This window comes from Dryobates pubescens, chromosome Z, assembly GCF_014839835.1.
Source record: "Dryobates pubescens isolate bDryPub1 chromosome Z, bDryPub1.pri, whole genome shotgun sequence".
NCBI lineage: Eukaryota > Metazoa > Chordata > Aves > Piciformes > Picidae > Dryobates > Dryobates pubescens.
The window spans coordinates 87,190,497-87,211,891 of NC_071657.1; the positions used below are offsets into that span (position 1 = coordinate 87,190,497).

The 21,395-nt window shown below is 43.0% G+C and overlaps 1 protein-coding gene across 5 annotated transcripts in view; it reads left to right on the forward strand.

Annotated features, from left to right (window-relative positions):
• Window positions 1-2,559: 2,559 nt before the first annotated feature.
• Window positions 2,560-21,395, forward strand: part of UNC13B (unc-13 homolog B) — a 123,255-nt gene continuing 104,419 nt past the window's right edge. For 4 of the 5 annotated variants that reach the window (XM_054178623.1, XM_054178626.1, XM_054178625.1 and 1 more), the window contains exons 1-2: window positions 12,363-14,961; window positions 19,925-19,947. In XM_054178623.1, the coding sequence (XP_054034598.1) occupies window positions 12,504-14,961; window positions 19,925-19,947 (2,481 nt within the window). In that variant the 5' untranslated portion in view covers window positions 12,363-12,503. Of the gene's footprint in view, window positions 3,334-12,362; window positions 14,962-19,924; window positions 19,948-21,395 lie in introns of those variants that run through there. The other variant, XM_054178624.1, reaches the window with a different exon arrangement.

Consider the following 21,395-nt stretch of genomic DNA (forward strand, 5'->3'; position numbering starts at 1 on the left):
AGGGGGTTTGAATGTTTGAAATGCCCAGTCTTCCTGGCTTCGGAGGGCTCCTGGGTTTTGTCTTTTGGTAGCCACATTTTTCTCTCCACCTCCTCCTTGTGAGCTGTGGTGGGGGCAGTGGCATTTTTCAGCACATTGCTGCTCATGACCTCCGTTAGTAATGTCTCCTGTCTCTGCCTAATGAGACTTACTCCCTTTCCCCATGTTTTTCTCGGCTCATGTTGGTAAGGGAACCATAGGATTATTGAGATTTCATGTGGTGGTGTTTGGGTATCTGCACAGGCTCTCTGGGTCTCAGGCTGTGGCTGGAGGATTGTGTTTGCATCAGTGCATTTTTGATTTGGATGTGCTAATGTCTGGTGTTGATGACTGCAGGGATGGGCAAAGGCCTGGGAAGGAATAGATGTGAAAGACAGACAGTGCTGGCAGGATGACACTGGCTGCACTTGTAGTGGGATTTTTGGAAATGGTAAGGCCTGGGAGGCTGTCTAATGGATGCTTCAGGTGCTGCAGACAGTTAATGCAAATGAGAAAGATCTGTTTGATGGATGCTTACTTTTTATTTTTTTTTAATATTGCTATGAAGGAGACCCCTGGCAAGATCTTTTTTGTCTAATTCCTATGCAGAGCTTTGAAGATACTAAGAGCCACACAAATCCTGGATTGCATTTTTATTTTCTCAGTTGGGCAGTCTTCATCTTTATGTGGATGAATTTGATACGGAGCTTCATCTCTGAGCTCAAGTGCCTTAACTGATGTTCAGTAGCAATCGTTTCTAGTGCAGTGGAACTCAGCACCTTCATCTGGGTGCGAGCCTTGTTCTGCTGGTGGGGTACAAATGTATATGGGAAACTTGGGGGTTTGCCTTGAAATCATTTAAAGCTAAAGCGCTTCTGAAAATCTGACTTTTGGTCCCTGGGTCTGCAGCAAGGGAAAGAACAAAAAGAGGGAGGGATTTCTGTGGGATGAAGAATATGTGTAGCCACAGAAAAATAAGGGGTCTGAAAGGAGTCTGGTGGCCTGATGTTTATGCCTGGCTGCAAGGGGCAATTCTGTGGTTGCACATGGGAAGAGCTGGAGGGCACTGTTCACTAGCGGTGATGCTGAGAGGCTGAGGGAGCCTAGAGAAGAGGAGGCTCAGGGCAGACCTTGTTGCCATCTACAACTACCTAAAGGGAGGGTGTAGCAAAGTGGGGGTTGGTCTCTGCTCCCAGACAACCTGTGACAGAACAAGAGGGCACAGTCTCAAGCTGCAGCAGGGGAGGTTTAGGCTGGATGTTAGGAAGAAGTTCTTCACAGAAGGAGTGATTGGCCATTGGAATGGGCTGCCCTGGGAGGTGGTGGAGTCACCATCATTGGAGGTGTTTAGTGCCATGGTTTAATTGATTAGATGGTGTTGGGTGATAGGTTGGACTTGATGATCTCAAAGGTCTTTTCCAAACAGGTTTATTCTGTATTCTGTGACAGTGTTGTGAGCTGTGGCTGGGGTTTACCTGTTTGCAAAGCTTGCGCTTACGTCCATGGAACAAATGAGCTGATGGGAATGCCAGACTACCTGTTGTCAGCTGAAGCTTCAGTTAGGTGCTGGGATGGAACTGTGAGACTGGAAAGCAGGGGGTGTCAGGAGAATATCCTGTACACCAAGGGCAAGGCTGGGAACACAATGGTGCTCATGAAGGAAGTGGTGAATAAAAGTTAATGTGTAGGTTAAGAGTTTGGAGAGGAGGCATCATTCACAGCAAGGATGGCTCAGAAGGAGGTAGGAGGTATTTGAGCAGATGGGAGGATAGTGGCATTTCCACAGCTAAGTCATATAGGCCTCTTCAAAATCCCACCCCACATTGTGGAAAAGCTGTTTTGAAAGATGGAGTGAGCTGTCGTTGAGAAATACCAGGAACTGTGCACAGCTCCTAAACACTGATTTTTTGGTGCTGAAGTCAGAGAAACAGCATTTGGGAAGAAGGTGGGTGCTTATGTAGAGTGCACAAAGAAGTGGAGAGGATGAAGGGAGCATTTGTGGAAAGGAGGATGTGAATGTGGATCAGCTGGCCAGGAAGACTTTCTAAGCAGCAGTGTGTTGGATGCCCTTGGAACAGCCTGAACAGCTGTTGGGGGACAAATAAATGATGCCTTAAATTCAGGGCATTTTTGTAAGATGAATGCCTGCTCATTGCTGCTCAGTCCCAAGAGAGAGGTGTCTGTACAACGTGAGAGGATCTGATTCTGTGCATAACAATTCTGCAGTCATTCTTTTATGTAACAATGTGACTTTTATTTTTGGGAAATGCAAGATCAACGAGTGTTCTCAATCCCCCACACTCACAGCAGAACTGGTACTAGTCTTCCTTGGAAACGGGATACAATTCATTTCAGCAAGGGCATCGCAGACTCTTGCAGGTTAGTCTGGGGGTGAACAAGAGATACAAAAATAAACAGCTATATCAGAGCTTGATGAAGAAATCATCTTGGAGCTGGTTTTTTCCTACCCCCATCCCCCCCAACCCCTGCTACCCTGCTTTTCAGTCCTGAAGGATGCCAGGAGCCAGGCAGAGTGCTGTTCCAGCAGAGGTCGGCTCGCTGCGCTGCCTGCTCTCGTAATGCCAAAGGAGTGCGCTTTGTCTTTAGTCGGATTGGCTCCATCAGTTCCTATTTCCTTCTGAATGGATAATAAAGTGGAGAATCATTGCGAGGCAAGGAGTGTTGGTGCGTGAGTGAAGTGGGGAGGCTGCCTGTGTGAGGAGCTAGGCAGTAAGCAGCTGACGAGGAGGAGTAAAGTAGCAATAGCTGCACAGCTTTCTCTCTGCCCCTGAAGTACAATATTTTCTGTTGAGTCACAACTGAAGAGAAGGATGAAGTTTTAACTGCGCTTGGTACTGCCTGAGAAAGGGAAAACAAGCACTGTGGCAGTGAACTAAAGGATGTGTGTTTTGGGATACTCCTGGGAGCTGACAGGATTGCTGCGTTTTTGGCTTTTACATTCATTGATTTCTGCTGGGTTTTGCTTTTTGGATTTTTAGTAGCTGTTTGCATTTTTTTTTCCCCCCTTCAAAACATGCCTACAACTTTATGTAATTTCTCATCCTAGTGCTACTGTGGAACAGGATACTCTTGGTGCCTTTAACGCTGCGTTCCCTGGTGCTTGAGATGGGACACCAACCGTGTGTTGATAATCTCCATTGTGAAAGTTCATTGTCTGGTGAATCTTTAACAAGATTAGGATTTCTTCAGGACTTGTCTTTTCTTTGAGAACAAGCTGTTGTATTCTGTAGTTTTCTATTAATTATATAAATGTACTTTACATTTTAACCTTTTGTTTTATTTTGAAGCAGCAAGGTAAGTGAACAATCGGAACAAATGAAGTGACCGTGTGTAAATTGCAAGTAGGCAGCAACAAAGGAGAACTGTTCTTTGATTTTGAAGTGGGCTCTGTGTGTCTCTGTGTGTGGGTATGCCTGTGTTTACTTTAGCAATGCAATAGCTCCTTTGCAAGTGACCGGGTTTAAACACGTGCTTTGTGAAAACAATTTACTCTTGGTATGTTCATTTGTATGCTCTGTTTCTTAGGCTTTGTGTTCACCTGTTAGACACTAATTGTAGCTGTCTTACTGCTGGTTAATTGAGGTTGTGTCTGTTTACTTCTCATACTTTTCTGTTAGGAGGTTTTGTATCTTAGCTGGAATTTGGCATCAAAATCACTATGTGAAGGAGAGTTAAAGGGGCAGGAATTTGGGGATAATTTAAATTTGAACCCTTGAAAAGCAAATAGCCTGAGAGTAATTAAATTACTGGTTTTATTCCTTAAATGTCACTTAAAAGGATTCTTGCTTTTAGCCAAGGGTATTTGTCATTGGCCTGATTTCCTGTGCTGAGAAGCTTCTGAGTTGATGAGATGAAATGACTGGCATGCAGGAGTGATGAGGATGCTGTACAGGATTGTGAATCAGAGCAGATGGTGTGACTGTTTCAGATATCTTTTCAGTTTTCATTCTTTTTATAAGGGCAGCCTTTGGGGAATAAACATCAAGGCTTAATTCAGAATGCTAAGGTCTTCTGTCCTCAAGATGAAAGGAGAAAGCTTATAGAAGAAAGCTACAGTTTTAGCCCAGAGGATTTTTAGTTGCCGAGTGCTGCAGTTCAGTGGCATGAGCTGGAAAACCCTAACTATTCTATCATCTGCCCACATTAACTTTGCCCAGCCTGGCTGGATGCTGCCCAGCATCTGCTCTGAAAGAGAGCAGGTCAGAAACAGTGAGCAAGATCATGCAGCACCAGTCTGTACCACAGCTCTGCTAGCACTGCTCTGACAGCAGAAGTTTTGATCTCCAGCCCATCACCCTGAATTTATGAGTGCTCCCTGTCTCTCCCCTACTTGAGTGTCCCTGTGGGCTGAGGCACTGTTAAATGGAAAACCAGCTCCAGGCCTCCTCAGTGAGTAATCAGAGTTTTTGAGAAAATTCTTAGGCGTGAGTGTTTCCTGGTGGTTCTTGTGAGAAATGCAGTATTTGGAGAGTTCACACTACTGCTTCAGCACTAGGTTGTAAATAAGATTACAAGTAGAGGAAAGGTACAACATGTTCTTTTGCTGTTAGTCTAGGCAGAGCACTTAGCATCCTTCAGTGTTTTCATAATGGTGCACACAAACCTTATATAAACCAGAAGTTCTGGGTTTGCAGTGTCAGTGCTGTCAGCCTGCTCCCTGGTTAGATATAACTGAATAATTGGAACCCCTTCCCCACAGTATAGCAGACATTTCTACATTTCTGATCCCAAGGCCAGACAACTAGTCAGCATTCTGCAGTACTTGTGTTTCAGTTTTTGGTGGTGTTTCACTAATCAAAAAGTTAGTTCTCACTCCTGGCTTGTCTGTTCAGTATAGCACTTGGTCTTTCAGATCCTGATTTGGGAAAAGTCTCTTTTCAGGAATAACTAGTGCTTTATGTTACCATGAGTAAACAATTTACTGATTGAGTCAGCTGTGTACAAAAGCCCCATGCTCCAGAAACAAGGTGGCCATTGAATTTAACTGCTTCTCAATTTTCTTTCAGGCTGCTGAGAATGGCTGCTCAGGTTTTATACTTGCTTCTAAGGATTGAAGTAACTTTAAGTAAGAATTACAGAAACAGTGGTGATCTCTTCTGGTTTTAATTAGTAGTCAGTTACTCTTTTTGCCTTTTTCTCAGGACAGGGTGGTCTCAGAACTAGGTAGGTGCCTAGACTTAGCTTGCAGCTGGCTCGGCATGAGCCTTGTGCTTCTGTGGTAGGCAACTTCAAGCCTGCACCTCTTTCTGTGCTTCAGGACAGTCCCTGTTTCTGTCTCTGGATGCTGCCTTTTCTTGGCTGCCAGGTAACAACAGACCTCATTTATTACTGCAACTGGTACATCACTGTGCCAGCCACTGCTGCTTTTAGCTTGCAGAAAAAGCTGTGATGAAAGATACAGCTGCAGAGGGATTGAACACATCCTGGAGAAGGAGGCCTGGGCTGCCTGATGCCAAGGTACACTCTGCGGGGCTTCCAGGATAGCGGGACTCAGAAGTCCTGAACATCACAGTTGCTCTCCATCTGGCTTGCAGAAGTGATGCTAGGTGGATGGCCGGTTTCAGTCCCATTTTACAAAAAGCTGAGGCACACATAGCAACTTCTGTGGTATCCCCTGCATTGGTAGTTGAGGCAGGGTGTGCTATCTCCTTGCTCTGCCACCCTGTGATAATCTTTAATGACATGAATTTAATTTCATGCAATTTTGCAACAGAATTTTGTTACGTTAGTGAATGCACTTGCAGTAATTCAGTGGGTGTTTTGCCCTCATACTTTTCATTTTTACTGTTCCTTTACTTTGTACCTACACTGATAACTTGCTGGAACAGGAGAGTATTATTCAGAGGTATTTTTTGCCTCAGTTGAATGGTCTTGTGTAAGAGGTAAGACATAACGGCGATGTGGGAGGTGCAGAACCATGTAATTAATTCAACCAATATGCAGTGTTCTCTGGATCAGTTTTCCACAGTGAGAGAAGGTGACTGGCCAAACATGACCTCCTGCCCCACCAATCGAACTGCTTTAGAAGGATTTAAAGTGTGGGGTTTTTGTCCAGAATGTGACAGGTAGGAAGGCTGGTGCTAATGGTTGTCTGCATTCAAGTGTTCTGGAAAAGTTTTTGCTCAGCTTTATTGAAACCTGTAGGTACAGATGAAATCTGGAAAACATCACTGGAAGTGCTTAATTTCAGAAGGTTCTACAAGCTGGGCTAGGATGTGGTTTTAAAGCTCATGCAGTAGTTTTTCAACAGGAACATAGGTTGGCTGCAAAGTGACTGTAAAGGGTTATGGAGGGGGTAATTTTTTTGCTCATATTGTTTTGTTTTTAAAATTATTTTCATGCTTTTGTAACTATTGTCTTTTTAATGGCATGGTTGCATTTCCTCTTTAATCCATTGTGAAGTGCCACACACCTTAGTTTTAGATGAAATGTTCCAAGGTGAACACATTCTTCAAGAGTATGCTTTGTTCGCCGGTCCTGCAGCTCTTCGCCCGGGAGCACTCAGCTCAGTACCTTCTGGTTCTTATCATTCATGCCAGGTCTCAAAAGCTGAAGACTTTTTTAATTGTCAGGAGAAGGTTTGAAGAGAGGCAGAAGCAAGCAATGCCATGTTTAGGTATGACCCAACCCAAAATTAAATCTAATCTCGTTGATCAGAAAATTGCATGCTCACCTCAGAAGCCATACATCGGCAAAGCTAGCAGTGACCATTCACATCTCTGTCAAGCCTCATTGTTAGGATCCTTTCAGCAATTAATGTGTTTAAAAATGCTGTAATGTCCCCAGGAAGAGTCGATGCTTCAGCACGCAGAGTGCTGGGGTGATGTTGCTATGGCAGCCTTCTCTGTGATTTCTTTCTCTTGTTAATGCTCAAACCATTTTTTCCCCCGGAATGTCCGACATTTTAGTTATTGATATTCTTCATGTTTAAATGGTTCTTTATAAAGTAGCAGGACCATTTATCAGTCATTGTATTGCTTTTCCTAATGGAGTTTCTAGTACAGGTAATGCAATACCACTCTGAGCAGAAGATACTGTAAATACAATCTAATCTAAAAGACTTCAGTCAGTGCTGTGATGGCATGAGTCAATAACCAGAGAGACTGCTGTGAAACGTCTGCATTTGATTTTAGTTAATTGTTTTTATGTCTCTTTGCTGGTGACTCTCAACATCATGTCTGCCCTGGAGTACCAGCGCCTTGCAGCATGAAGGTGTGGGGTAAAGATGTCTCAGTATTTCCCTTAGAGTGGTGAAACCTAGATAGCCAGAAAAAGAGACCAGCCTGATTTTAGCAGAGGTTTAATGGACAATAGGGGTTATGTTCTCAACCCATACCCTTCCATATGAGTGTAGCCAGCTCACTGCTGTGTGGGCCCATGCTGAAGTTGCAGCACTGCCTTTGTTTTGAATCATGTTTGTCCAGTGCCTCAGGGAAGTGAAGATACTGCTCAGAGGCTGTTGCAGCCAGCTCTCACTCTCTCTGGCGAGAGCCGCCTGGAATTCCCCAGAGTGCTCTGTTTTTAGAGTATAACTGATCCCTAGCTGATGAACATTTTATTTTTCATGAGATTTCTCATGTACTTTTTTCTCATTCATTGCTGCTTTTACTGTCATCTCAAATCCATTTATCAGAAGGAAAAGTACCAATCATTCACATACTACAAAGGTGTTCCAGAAGCATACCTGGTGACGAGGTAATGAGCTGTGCAGTTTGTGGTAGTTCACCCATTTCTTTTATTTAAATCTTAACATGCCAGTTTTGACCTCATGGGAATACCAAGACAACCCAAATGAAGCCAGTAATGTCTTCCTTCTCCCTGGGTTCAGCCTTGCTTCCTCCTGGGAAGTTGGGAAATGCAGATATGGTGATACCTGTTCATATTGCTCTTCAGCCTGCACAGAGACAGCTGTGCTGAACTGAGCGTGGAGTTTTCCTGGAGTGAAATGCCTGCTAAAAAGGCAGTCATAATAAAGCTTGTGTAGTCAGAGAGAGGGCTTGCAGTATCTGGCAGGATATCAGGATGCACATACTCTTTCTTTAAAGACTTGGTTTCTTGTTATGTGTTAATGTGATTCCTGGAGTGATTCTGGAAGAGAAAAAGACTTCGGCAAGAATTTGCATCCAGATTAGACTACTTCTGATTTATTTTTTTTTTTTCTCTCTCTCCTGGCTGAACTCACATTAACTTTTGTTGTCACTTTGCTCATTTGTGCTACAAGCAAACATGAGCCTATCATAGACAGTGTTAGACAAGGAGTCTTTATATGGGGTAAGTGACTGCAGAGCGCCTGGTGTGGAGCAGTGAAAGGGAACTGAAGCACACAAACTACCCTGGGTGAGGAGGAAGAGTGAGGGACCCTGGCAGGAGATGCAGAGGCATTGTGTGGCCAGCCCACAGGATGAAGTGGGTGAATACCCAGAGTTCAAGGTCTGAGTGTGTGTCTAGGGTAGTAGAAGAAGGGGAACAGAAGAAGGAAGCTTGTGGGAGAGGTGCAATGAGGGCGATTCTCTTACCTGCTTCTGGATATGCTTGTAAGTGGGCAGTGATTTACTCTTTGGTGGAAATAGAGATTTCTGTTCACTTCCACCCACTGTAGGGAGAGGTGGAGAGGCTTCCCTCTGAGCCAAAGCTGCTGTCCTCATATTCTGCTCTGGCTGTGTTCCCAGACCGGAAGGAAATAGCTCCTGTCTCTAGGGGCAAGCTGGAAAAGTATGGTATGTGAAATCAAAGATAGAGTTTTGAAAATCTCTAATTAAAGAAGTGTACACAGAATCACAGAACATTAGGGGTTGGAAGGGCCATCGAGAGATCATTGATGACAACCCCCTTCCAGAGCAGGATGACCTAGTCATCCTGTGGTCACACTGGAGTGCATCCGGGCAGGTTTTGAATGTCTCCACATGAGACTCCACAACCTCTCTGGGCAGCCTGCTCCAGTGTTTTGTCACCCTCACAGTGAAAAAGGTTTTCCTCATGTTCACTTGGAACCTCCCATGCTCTGACTTTCACCCATTGCCCCTTGTCCTCTCATTTGTCATCACTGGGAAGAGCCTGGCTCCATCATCCTGACACTCACTCTTCACATATTAATAAACATTAATGAAGTCACCATTCAGTTTCCTCCAAGCTACAGAGACCCAGCTTTCTCAGCCTTTCCTCACAAGGAAGATGTTCCATTCCCTTAATCATCTTGTGGTTCTGCACTGAATTCAAAATTTCAAGCAGTTGCCTATCCTTCCTGAACGGAGAGGCACAGAACTGGACACAGTATTCCACATGTGGTCTCACCAGGGCAGAGTAGTGGGAGACTAACCACACCCCTTGTAATACACCCTGGAATGGCATTGGCCTTTTTGGCCACAAGGGCACACTGCTGGCTCATGGTCATCCTTCTACCCATCAGGACCCCCCAGGTCCCTTTTCTCCGTGCTGCTCTCAAACAGGTCAATCCTTAACCTGTACTGATACATGGGATTGTTGTTTCCCAGATGCAAGAATCTACACTTGCCCTTGTATTTCATTAAATTACTGTCCACCCAACCCTCCAGCCTGTCCAGCTCTCTCTAAATGGCAGCACAGCCTTCAGGTATGTCTGCCACTCTTCCCAGTTTTGTATCATCAGTCATACATGTGCATATATATATGCACATGTGTGTATGTATATATATATATATATACACGCATATATATGCACCCCCCCCACACCCCCTCCCCCAATACTGTCTGTCTCTGTTTCTCCATACATATAAATAACACCGTTGTGGTGCTTGCACTGAGCTGCCTGCTTAGGAGCACATGCAGACCTGCAAGTGTTCAGCAGGAAAAAGCATTGTCTGTAACAAACCACTGCTGTTGAGTGTTGCAGGAGACAAAGGAATGAAAATGGACTCCAGCTTGAATTGGTTTCTTTTTTTTTTTAAACTAGTATGATCATTAAGCCCCTCTGCTGCCTCGAAAGCTGCCTGTGGAAGGAAGCCTGATGAACACCGAGTGTTCTGTGGAAATCCTTGCATGTGCATGTGTAGACATTTCTGCCAGCACTTAGGGCTCAAGAGACAGGAAGATAGTTTGAAACGAGCGTCTCTGTGTGCTACCCTCAAACAGCATGTGTGGGGAGCCATAGCTGTAGAGCTGTCATCTTGAGTTCAGGTGCTTGCTTTCTGAGGGTTCCCTCCTTGATATCGACATAAGTGTTTTTCTGGTATTAAATACCAGTTAGCCACTCCAGTGAATAGTAAACTCTGTAAGTGGTGGAAGAGCCCGAGAAAATATTTCTTGGCTCTAACCCTGTTCCATGAGGGACTAGTTAGATAAGGAAGTCATTGATAAGAAAACCTGATCTTTATGCAGCAATGGCCTAAAAATTATGTGAAATTAAGACTTGTTTCCTTTAAGAAGCTGACAATCAAACAGGAAATTGTTTAGCCTGCACAAGGGCTAAGGTATTCCCTTTGGCATGGAAGTTCATCTGGGATGCTGAATTATGGGTCATGGGGCTTAAACCTGGAGAACAGATGCAGGTTATAGCAATTTTGCTCTGTTATAGCAAATTGCCTAGGTCTGATTATAGAGATTCATATTTGCAAATGCTGCTTCCTTCAGATCAAAACCCACTCTCCCCTTCTCTGCCCCCAAAGAGAAAAAACAGAAATTAAAACAAGGTATTCACCAGGGTGAAAATGCTTACTCACAGGAGAACGCTGGCAGTAGCCTAACGAGCTGTTAGGTGGAGCTGGAGGATGTGTTAGGGTTTCTGCACTGCATCATCTTCAAATCACTGCAGGTATAGCAACCTTTTGCAAGTGCTTTCAGAATGGGAGCCATTGGATGACATCTCATTGAGGCACTGCATGAAAGATCCTGTGATCACTGTAGCTAGCTCTTGGGCAGTCAAAATGCTTGGACTAAATTTGTTGGACCTTAGGTCAAGGTCTCAGTCTAGTGCAGACACACCTATTGCAGTGTCCAGTTCTTCACTTAGCATGAGATTGTGAAATATTTGGGCTCAACACCTGGTACACCTGGTCCAGAGTTCTCTAGTGGGTGCAACTGGAACATGTGACTCTCACAATTGAAGTCTTAAGTGTTGCAAAGGCAACATTGGGATAGCTAAGGTTACTAAATCTTAAAAAAGGTACGAATGGAGCAGCAAAGAAACAATCTTAGTATGAACTCTATCACCTTAGCCAAAACCAAGGTGAGAAACACTGTTTCTGTTCCTTTCAACATGGCAGAAAACCTTCTGGCACAAAGCCAGATGAGCTTGGCAAAAGTTGAGTTACGCTGGAAGTTGTGTGCAGTGATGGCTTTATGCACTGTGGAGCTTAAAAATATATTCCACAACAAAGTAATCATCAAAATGACAAAAAAGCAGTTAGTCTTAGGCCTTAAACAAGGGTACAAGAAAGAATATGTGCTTTAGCCGCAAGTATGAATTGAATTGTCAAAGGCATTGCGTTCTCTGGACACCTTGGCTCCAGGAGGATTGTTCTATGGATCTCCATCAGCCTTACACTCGGGAGGAAAAAGCCACTTTAATGTTGCTTAGTAAGTACAGCAGAGAAGACACATGAAAGCTTTCAGTAGCCAGTGTAGTATTTTTTAATTTATTTTGCTCTTTACAGAGGAGATTTAAATGGGGAAAATTATCCACTGCAAAATCTCGAGGGTTCGGGTAGAAGTGACGTGCAGGATGCTGTCAGCTCAGACGGTTCGTACATATGCTGAGTGTGGCATATTTAACTGAAGGTTAGCTTGGGAGCTTGTAAGCTTTGAAGTGTTGGGGTTTTTTTACTGCTTGGTGGCACAGTATTACGATAAAAATATTAAAATAGCAAAAAAGGTTTCACACTTAAAATCTGTCATCCAGTCTTCCTTCCACTCTATGTCACTTTGTCCAATTCCTGTGGGAATAGCAGGTACTGCGCCAAGTTAAACTTGATTTTTGCTTTGGTTTGGAGCAATAAAGGATGAAGACTGTGGACTTGAAAGGAAAGAAAATGTGCAGAATTGTCAGAATTCTCTATTCAGACTGTTAATTAAATCACACAGCTCACCATTGCCAGGAGCTCAGCTTAGAGTAATTTGCAAACCTGTTAAATAAGGGAGGGGCCATAAAGAATTGATCTTTATTTCCTGCCTCCCACCCCTCTTTAAGGATTGAAGAAGGAGCATGAAACAGTTAATCTGGGAAAGGGCCTGATCTGGGGAGGTGGCCAAAGCAGAGATGTTGCCTGTACATTTTAAAAGACATACCCTCTTTTTGTCTGCTTTTATGTGGATGCTGTTTATATTTTATTCTACTGTTTAAGTTACTCTGAACCAAACTGTAATGTTTTTTCCCCTCTTTCGGTAGCTGCTTCGTGACAGAATGAAAACTGGATGTGAGTTGTGCTTTGGGAAGTGATTGATGTGTGCTTGTGCAGCTTGTATCACTATGAGAAACACAGGTGCAGCTGCTGATGATGTTTGCTAGAAGTAGATTGAAAAAGCAAGAAAATGAAATTGCACTTCTGCACAGAAAACCTGTTGTAAAACTGTGGGGCAGGAAGCAATACCGGAAGCAAAAACTCCATTTGTTTCTGCGAGACAAAATGAAGAGGCTTCTTCATGGCCAGGTAGATGAGAATCCAAACCACTCTCATCACTGCCAGCTTTCCCCTGTGGAGATTGAAACGGATCTGTTTGTTTGTGGAATAAAGAGGAGCTCTGCAAGCACTGAATTTTCCACTGCTGGAGGGGACTTTCATCAGGATGGAGGACATGATTCCAGGGGAGTGAGCGAAGTGTGTGTTGGTGAGGTTGAGTTGAACTGGGATGGCTATGTCAAAATACCATGCTCGGTTCAACAGAACAAGAAGGACTTGCAGGGAAATGCTTTTGGTGGTACGACGCAGACCTCTTCTGAAAGAAAGGACAGAGCATCTGAGGGGCAAGACCTTTCTTCTGTGAGCATTACCATGAGCTGGAGGGAGGTAGCTGAAAGGCAAGGGTGCTTTCCCCAGGAAAAGCCCATTGCATACAAGAGTCCTAGGCGGCACTCAAGAGATCGTTCAGCTGATGTGGTTGATTACATTGTCAAAGAGCTCCAGGGAATAAGCCGCATCCAGACAGAGATTGCAGAACTCCGGCAGCACCTCACCTTGATAAAAGGCTCTGTGGATGAAGTCTCCAGCTGTGTGGATACAGTTTTGAGTGAGATAGAAGGCCTGCAAGGTGGTTCCACTGGCAAGACCCAGGGTACACATGCTCGAGAGCCTAGCAGGGAGGTGCACAAGGAAGAACCAGTGTTGTATTTTTATGGCATCCCAGAAGAAGATGGTGAAAACACAGTAGAGCTTATCTGCAAATTCTTGTCTGAATATCACTGTTTCAATGGTATTCAGTGCAGTAAGTATATAAAAGATGCTTATAGATCAGATATTGGTACAGGCAAGCCATTAACACCAAGACCAGCAGTTGTGAAACTTGTTAATTGTGAACAGAGAGACTTTATTTTACAGAAGTCTATCCTTCTGCAAAGCTCAGGGGTCCAGATTGCTACCAGTCAAGAGCAAAAACAGCAGAATGGCCAGAGGGGCCCCAAAACAGATCCAGTCTCTTTGCAGCCTGGCTCCAAGAAAAATCATTGCAACTCAGTGTGTCCTGATGCAGCTCAGGGAACTGATGCCACTGGGCCCCTTCAGATAGACTCATGCCAAGTTAAACATAAAAGCACGAGCAGAAAAACACAGTGTGTAGGGGAGAGACTTGATTCTGTGCAGAAGTCAAACTTGACTAAGAAAAACAACTTGATACCTGAAACTGGGAAGGATGTCCAAACAATAAGCAGCAATGAGCAGCCTACAAATGATAGTGACACTTGCCAGGGCCTTCATGAGCCTCTACAAAATCCAAAGATGACAACTTTGGCCAAATCAGGTGATGGAAATTACTGTTGCTTATCTGACTCTTTGGACCGTGCAAGCCAGATGCATGCTTCAAGCAATGATCGTGAGCAGAGGCTCGACACTGAAAGTGTCACTGGGAATTGTCCTTCCCTTCTAGATAAAGATGAGAGGATAGCTGCAGGAGAAATGGAAATGGACTGTGATACCCCATGCAAATTTACCAGTGTGGAAAAAGTTGATATTCAAAGAGAAGACGTTTCCAGTGGGGTGACAACCATTAGCTATGATCATACAACTGATGAAATGGCCTATAGTAGTGATAGCTTGAAAGATATCATCCAAATGGACCTGAATGATCAAGATCCAACTGATCAGGTTTTTAGGGATGTCCTGGAAAATTCCCAGTATTTTCTTGACCATTCCCGGGATAACATTGATCTTGTAGACATGAAGTTTTACACCAATAAGCTTGGGAAAGCTATTAATCACTTCAGGTCTGCTCTACAGGTGGTGTTTCACAAACTGGAGTCAAGCGATTCTGAAATCCTTCTGGAAAATGATAGTGGCTTACAGATGGATGATGACAATACACTTATGCTGACCAGTTCTGGTATGTGTGGCAGCTCTGACAACTTCACAGAAACCCCTCTCAGTCAGTCCTCCGAGAGCCAGGCAAACCCAGCTGTCAGCAGTGAAGCATCTGCTCAGATGCAGTTTACTCCTTCCAGCCTTTCCTTGGTTCCACATGAGCTTCCTGTCTCCAGTCTGATGTCACCATCGGACTGTGAAATCCCCACTGGGCACCGCTCGCCTACTGAGGAGATGGGAGGAGATGTGAATTCTCTACCTGAGCCAGCAAAGGAGTGCAGACCTATGAGCCTTGACAAGGTGTGCGCAGAGACCATCTACCTGAACAAATGCATCAACAATTTCAAAAACGTTCTGAGGGAAAAGAGACAAATGCGTAGGAGGCTCTTAAAAGAATTAGCGCAGGAAGGAAACTGGATTTCCGCTGAGGAGACAAACTCAGGTAAACCAAAACAATGTTTTTAAGGAGATGTCAAAATCTGGTATTTGTGCAGGCAGCAGCCAGCACCTCACTCTCTCCCTGAGCAGTTTGTTAGAAGCTGTGACCAAATAGTTACCAAGGCAAATGCACGCTTTCTACAGCTGTACTGTTCACAGTTTGTTCACTCACTGAAATGCAAGTGAGCAAGCTTCAAGCTTCACCTGTTTGTTTGAGGGAGAGAGGGAGGTTTGCAGTGCATCTTCAAAACAGCAGATGTTAGAATTTTTCAAAATAACTTGTGACTTGGTTTCCTTCTCATGGAATAGTTAAGACATGGTAACAGTGTGTGTTTGAACTCTTACGTAGACACATTAGCAGTTTGGGGAGTTGAGTGGGTCTGTGCTTCAAGTGGCTGCATTGCAAAGTGGAAGTTCTCAGTGTTTAATCACTGCTAGTTGTTATTCTAGTAGAGACCTTTAAAAATAAAAATTAAAAAAGGAAAAGAATAGTTGAGGCCTGTGTTTTGGTATTGTATAACTTGCTCATGAAGGAGAAATTTCCCATCTTTGCCAGCACTGGTAACGTAGTGTTTGACCACGGACATGTAAGCTGGTACGGCTGTGGATCTGTGCTGGTTAACCCTTTCCTGAGGGTGTGGGAGATACTAATGCCCAACATGATTTGATGGACCATGTTTTGATAGGCCTTGCTTTGGTAAATGGAAACCTAACCTTGAAACATAGATCCATCTGTCTCCTCCCCCCCTCACTCAGTGGGAAAACTTATTCAGTATCATTTCTGTCCAAATCACTACACAGTTAAAGGAAGAGGCTTGAAATCTTCACTCCCCTATTATGAACCCTCATATATCAAATAGTCCCTTTTCTTCTTGCAGTCACATAAGCTAGTGAGAATAATTAGTGTGCTCTTTTTTTGCCATTGAAAGAGTTGTCTCTCTACAGGTGTCTTTTCTAGTGACCATGATTTCTCTGTCAATCTGTATTTCATTTTTGTATCAGTGACCTTCTCAGTTATGCAGCTCATAAAGCGTGTAATCAGCTCGCTGCATTCCTGTTTTGCATGAGGTCCTTAGTACAGAGCTGATTCAAACAATAAATCTTCTAGTGTGGAGAACACCAGGATTTGTTAGCAAGCTTCGCATGGATGCATACGTACTTTTATGTTTCAAGGGAATTTGTGGAGTACTAAAATATGGATAGTACAGATGAAACTGATCTTTTATTTACATTCAGAGATCTATTTTTACATTTTCTGTGGGTTGGTGTGGGTTTTTTTTTTGTTTGGTTTGTTTGTTTATTTTAGAGTTTAGGTAGTGCTCACATCCTGCATGTGTGTCCTAATGTTAGGATGCAAGGGAGCACAGTGGTTTGAATTAGCATTTGCCATAGTGCAAAAAAAAACACCAACAGTACTGAAATAACCCATTTCTGAATATGGAAGGAGGTTTCTCATCTCGGTAGAGTTTGAGCAGTACAGGCATGTTCAGGAGGCAACAAATAGCTAGAATGGTTAAGGAAGAGAATCACAGCTGGGCTGGGTGCCTTAGATTTGACTCCAGAGTGGATTTGCATTCCTGAGCCTCCCTGGTTCAGTTCTCCTCAGCGATGTCCAGTGGTGTGACAAAGAGTTGATGCCTGTGTGACACTGGTGCAAAGGCATATCTTTGTGGTAGATAGGACAATTGAAGTTACAAGATGAAATCACAATATAGTGAGTGTGCTCTGAGAAATAGGAGGAAACTAAAGGAGTCCAGGCTAGTGGAAAACACTGGATAAGGAATGAGAAAAGGAAGAGAACATGAAGAAAGCCCTGGAAGGCATATTAGGAAGTGAAGCAGCCAAGACTGCTAGAGCAAGGCAGAGGAGCTGGGCAGCATGTCTGCCCAGAGTGAAGGTGAAGAGACATAACCAAAGCAGCAGTGCATTCACAGGACAGAGCAAGCAGGCAGCAAAGCAGTGAGTAAATAACCTCTTGGCAGTAGTCACAGTGAGAGAAAGGGATTCATAGAATGGATTGGGTTGGAAGGGACATTAAAGATGTATTGCCAAAGGCTGTAAACAGGGCAAAATTAATCATATAGTGATTCAGTTTGAAATAGTGTTGTTTTGTTATGCATTTTCTGAGAAAGTGAAGCAACAATTTAATGTGATTCTTCACTGAACTCTACATAAATTTGAGCCAAGCTCTTATTTTCTTCCTTTGGAAAAAACATCATACTTGGAAGGCAGTGAAAGGTTATTGGGTGTTTTCTGCTTTTTTTGTTCCCAGCTTTTATGTATTACTTTAAAACTATAATCTGTTCTTAATAGGCTTTTAAGTTCCTGGGTCAGGTCCACTGAAAATGCAGTTGTCTGCTAGCTTTTTGGTTCTGAGCCTGGACCACTATATTATTCATGCATGCCTGAAAGTTCAGTTCAAGGTATTTTATTTGAAGTGTTTGGCAGCAGTCTGCAGCAAAGGAATGGTTGATGACTTCGAAGGTGTTGGTAAATCTGTGTGTTTTGGTGATTCAGACATGATGCACTGGCATAAAGGTTTAAATTATTTATAGTTGTACGTATTGCAAATTGCCAGAACAATTTAGAACTTAACAGATGCCTGTAAATAATTGTTGAGTTTAATTTGAAATTGAAAGAGAAGAACTAAAAGTATCTCCTGAAAATCCAAGCAAGGTTTTAAAGCTCTAATTTAAGGAACTGAAAAAAACAAACCAAAACACAACCTAAGTGAAGATGAAGATAATTTAACTTTGTATATGTTCTATGAAAGGCCTGGAAAGGGTAGAGATTCTAGCAGATATGATTTGAGGTTTATCCCAGTTAGTCACTATTGATAATGCTGTGAGCACACCTGCTGTAGTGAGACATGAGCAGAAAATTTTAAATCTTTCTCTGCAGTTGGTCAGAGCTTGATATCATATATTTGGGTTGAAGCTATCCTGAACAGCTATAAGCTGAAAGGAATTAGAAATCTAAAATATGTATGGAATTTAATTCTAAAGAATACTTTTTTTTCCCTCTCTCTCTCTTTTTTCTCCCTTAAATTAATGTAATGCAGGATTTATTGCTTTGTATAAAAATAAGGTTGACCTGTATCTGAGAAGCTCTAGTCCTCTCAGGCCTTAAAATTTGTCAGTGCTAGCCTGTGTCAAGGTTTTTCTGTGGAAGATCAACCCCAGTTGGGTGAAGTGAATAAGCTTCTGAAAAATGTGTAGTTTGCATATGCTCACTGGTAGCTTGCTGCAGTTGAGCTGTTGCACTGCCAGAGACTCCATCTGTCCTCCGTGATTTCCACAGGCTGGGTTAAAGAAAGGCTTTCCTTGCTTGGCCTGTCTGAGAGCCATGGCAGACCTGAAAGAGGACACAAGTTCAGGTCTTCTGTATCTTCTGTGCTCAGAGACTTCACAGGAGAGACATCAGGAAAGTATCTGGTTCAGATACAATGGGAGTGAAGAAAAGCAGGAATAAGGAAAGTCTGGATTTGCCTGGGACACAGGGAAGCAACCTCAGGGAGCAAGTCTGGAGATATTTGGCTTGGTTTTGAAGGGTTTGGGATGACTCTGCAAAAAGAATGACAGAACCAGAGGACTTGAAGTGGAACTGGGTCTCCATAGGTGAAAAAGTTTTGTTTTAGACATGAGCCCAGCAGGAGGCCTAGAACTTAACAGTTTAGAGGGGAGCAGTAAGAAGTGTGTGCACCCCAAAAAGCATGTTCCTATCTGAATCTAAAATGGACCCCAAGTTTCCTCAGGTTCCCTGGGACAGCAAGTCTGTGCAGAGCTGATTGCCAAAACATGCCATTCCTGCAGCACTGGCTGTGATGCAAAATCCAATAGCAGAAGACAGCAACAACCTGCTGTGTTTGTATTTTCCCCTTTGTTAGCTCAGGAAGGAGAGGCCAGCATAGCGGTCCATTGACTTTTTACCCTTTTGAGGATCCATGTAGGCGTATTTAAGGTGTAGAACTGAGTTTTTACTTCAGCTACAATCCAGCCTTTCATTTGCTACAGTAATTTGACTTCTCCTTAGTGATTGAGTTAAAATAGCTTCTCTATTTTCCTGTCTTAGTGATGGCATTTGTATAATTACACCCGTATAGACAGCAACTTTCAAAACTATTTTAGCTTTTAAACCAATCTGAGTGGCCCTTGTTGCCATGAAGATATTCCTTACCCTCCATCTCTCATATGCAAGTCAGTAACATGATTCTTCTCTGTAGATACAGAATAATCTGACTGGAAAACTCAAAAAAAAAGAAAAGCCACGTCTGTACCGGAAGTTTTGAGTAGGGTTCTCATAAAACTTTACTAGCCTTGAAATTGCCAATCCATAAACATGAGATTCAGTGTAGGAGGCTTCTGGATTTTCATTTTTTTTAATTTATTTTTTTCCTCTCCTCAAAGGAGAGTTGCCTAGATTTATAAAACCAGAAAATATCTCTCTGCATTATGGTATTTGCAAAGGCAAAGCATGTTCTGTGGGAGCTACTGGCTTCCTCCTCATAATGGGCAAAAAGTACAGGGGGAGAGGGAGGGAAGGAGGATGCTTCAGATACAGGCAGTGGATGCACTCTGGAGAAAGGGGGAACAAATCTGTTCCTTTCCTTAATAAACTCAGGTTCTCCTTCCAGTGTGGCAAATAACAGCTTTAATTCTGCGTTAAGATTACTTAACATTCTTGAGTTAACAGAACAGGAACTGTAACTCTCAAAATCGGCTCTCAGAAGCATATGTTCTAATTCAAGTGCAGTTATGGATGACATTTGATTAGATGAACTTGAGATTAACTGGTAGTGATTAACTGGTGTACATCCCAGGAAGCAGACAGGAAAACCCTTCACTGCACAAACATTTTATCAGCTTGTGGCAAATGTTTTCCCCACTTTTGAGATAATTCTATGTAGCTCACAGCAGAAATCTGGTCTATTAACTTTTGTTCCTCTCCTTCTTTTTTTCCCTTCACAGAAGGAGGTAGAGGAGAGCTCCAGGTTGTACCTGTTGTTCCTTGTAACCAGCATCTCTTTCTGAAATTCTGCGAGTGCATGCTTTGTCTTCATGTAGCAAATTGCTCCTGCTGTGGCACTGAGATTCAGTTCAGCATGTTATGGTTGTTGGAGGAATTGCTAACACTGTGTTTGGGTTAAGAGTCTGTTCAGTGCATATCACCTTGCACAAAGAGGAAAACATGAATGCTTGGAGTGATCTCCTCCTTTCAGTGCTTTGTGGGGCATATGTAATGTGCACAGGCACCATGTTAATAGGCTACAAATTGTTTACCTTGTTTTTCCAGTCTTTCTCTTTATGAATCCTGTTTAAACCAAGTATTTCCTTTTTCTTCCTCAGCTGTATTATTTCATTCCATCTCTATCTGCTTCTTATATTTACAGCAATTAGAGTGAAAAGTACCACTATGCTGAGATTAAGCAAGACTGTGGGTGCTGGGAGGTGTCTGCTGCAGATCCCCTGCCTTTTTAGCTAACTACACTAGCAAAAATCAAAGCTAGCTGCACTTCACTGCATTTTGCTCTGATCAGGGCTGTGTGCCCCATGAGAAGGGCAAGACTCTTCCCTTAATACCCACAGATGTTGCCTCTCCGATTATGGACTGTTTGCCTCTCCTTATTGCCCTGTGGGCAACAGGTAACTCTTTCCTCTTAAGAGGATCCACAGAACTTTGTTGTTGACTTCTGTGCACTGTCTGAGTTTGGTTTTGCAGCTGTACCTCATATAGAGAATTTTCTGTCTGTTAGATTCTCACCTGTTTTATTTTCTTGAATTTGTGCAGTGTGAGTTCAGTGCTGTGCTTCCACCCTTAGTTCTATGAATGAGGCTAAATCAGCTTCCTGGACTAGGCTTTTGAGCCTCCATATAGATTTCATCCTTTGAGCTTGATGAATTTGCATTTCCAAGTTTTATTGACTTGTGTATGAGCAGTTTTGTTTCATTCTTATGGTTAATGTCTGTCCATTAATGCTTTATTCAGAAATGCAGAGATTCCTGGTGTCAAATACTGGTGTCAAATTTTATCCTTCTCTGGATTCAGTGCAGAAATACTGCAGCCTCTTTTAAGTTTCTGATCTGTCAGTTGGAAGACTGGCACTGGAAGGGGTATCAGGTGGAATGAACTTGCTTTGAGTCTTTTCAGTCATTATTTAAGCTGACACTGTTCCAGAACACGGTGAACGTAAAATAATGACTTGGCTTATTGCTTTGGATTCCATGTAAAATTCAGCATGCTTGAGTCAATGAAGACATTGCACCCCAAGACCAACTAGTTTAATTGGGAGGGTTTAGTTCAATATGATTCTGCTGATACCCCTGAAGAAACAGGCTAATTAGGCATGACCGTTAAGTTTAGTTTCGAGTGAAATGGTTGCTTCTTGGTTTAGCCTGATTCAGATTAATCTGAAGCTAAATTGAGATCTTTGAAGTTTAA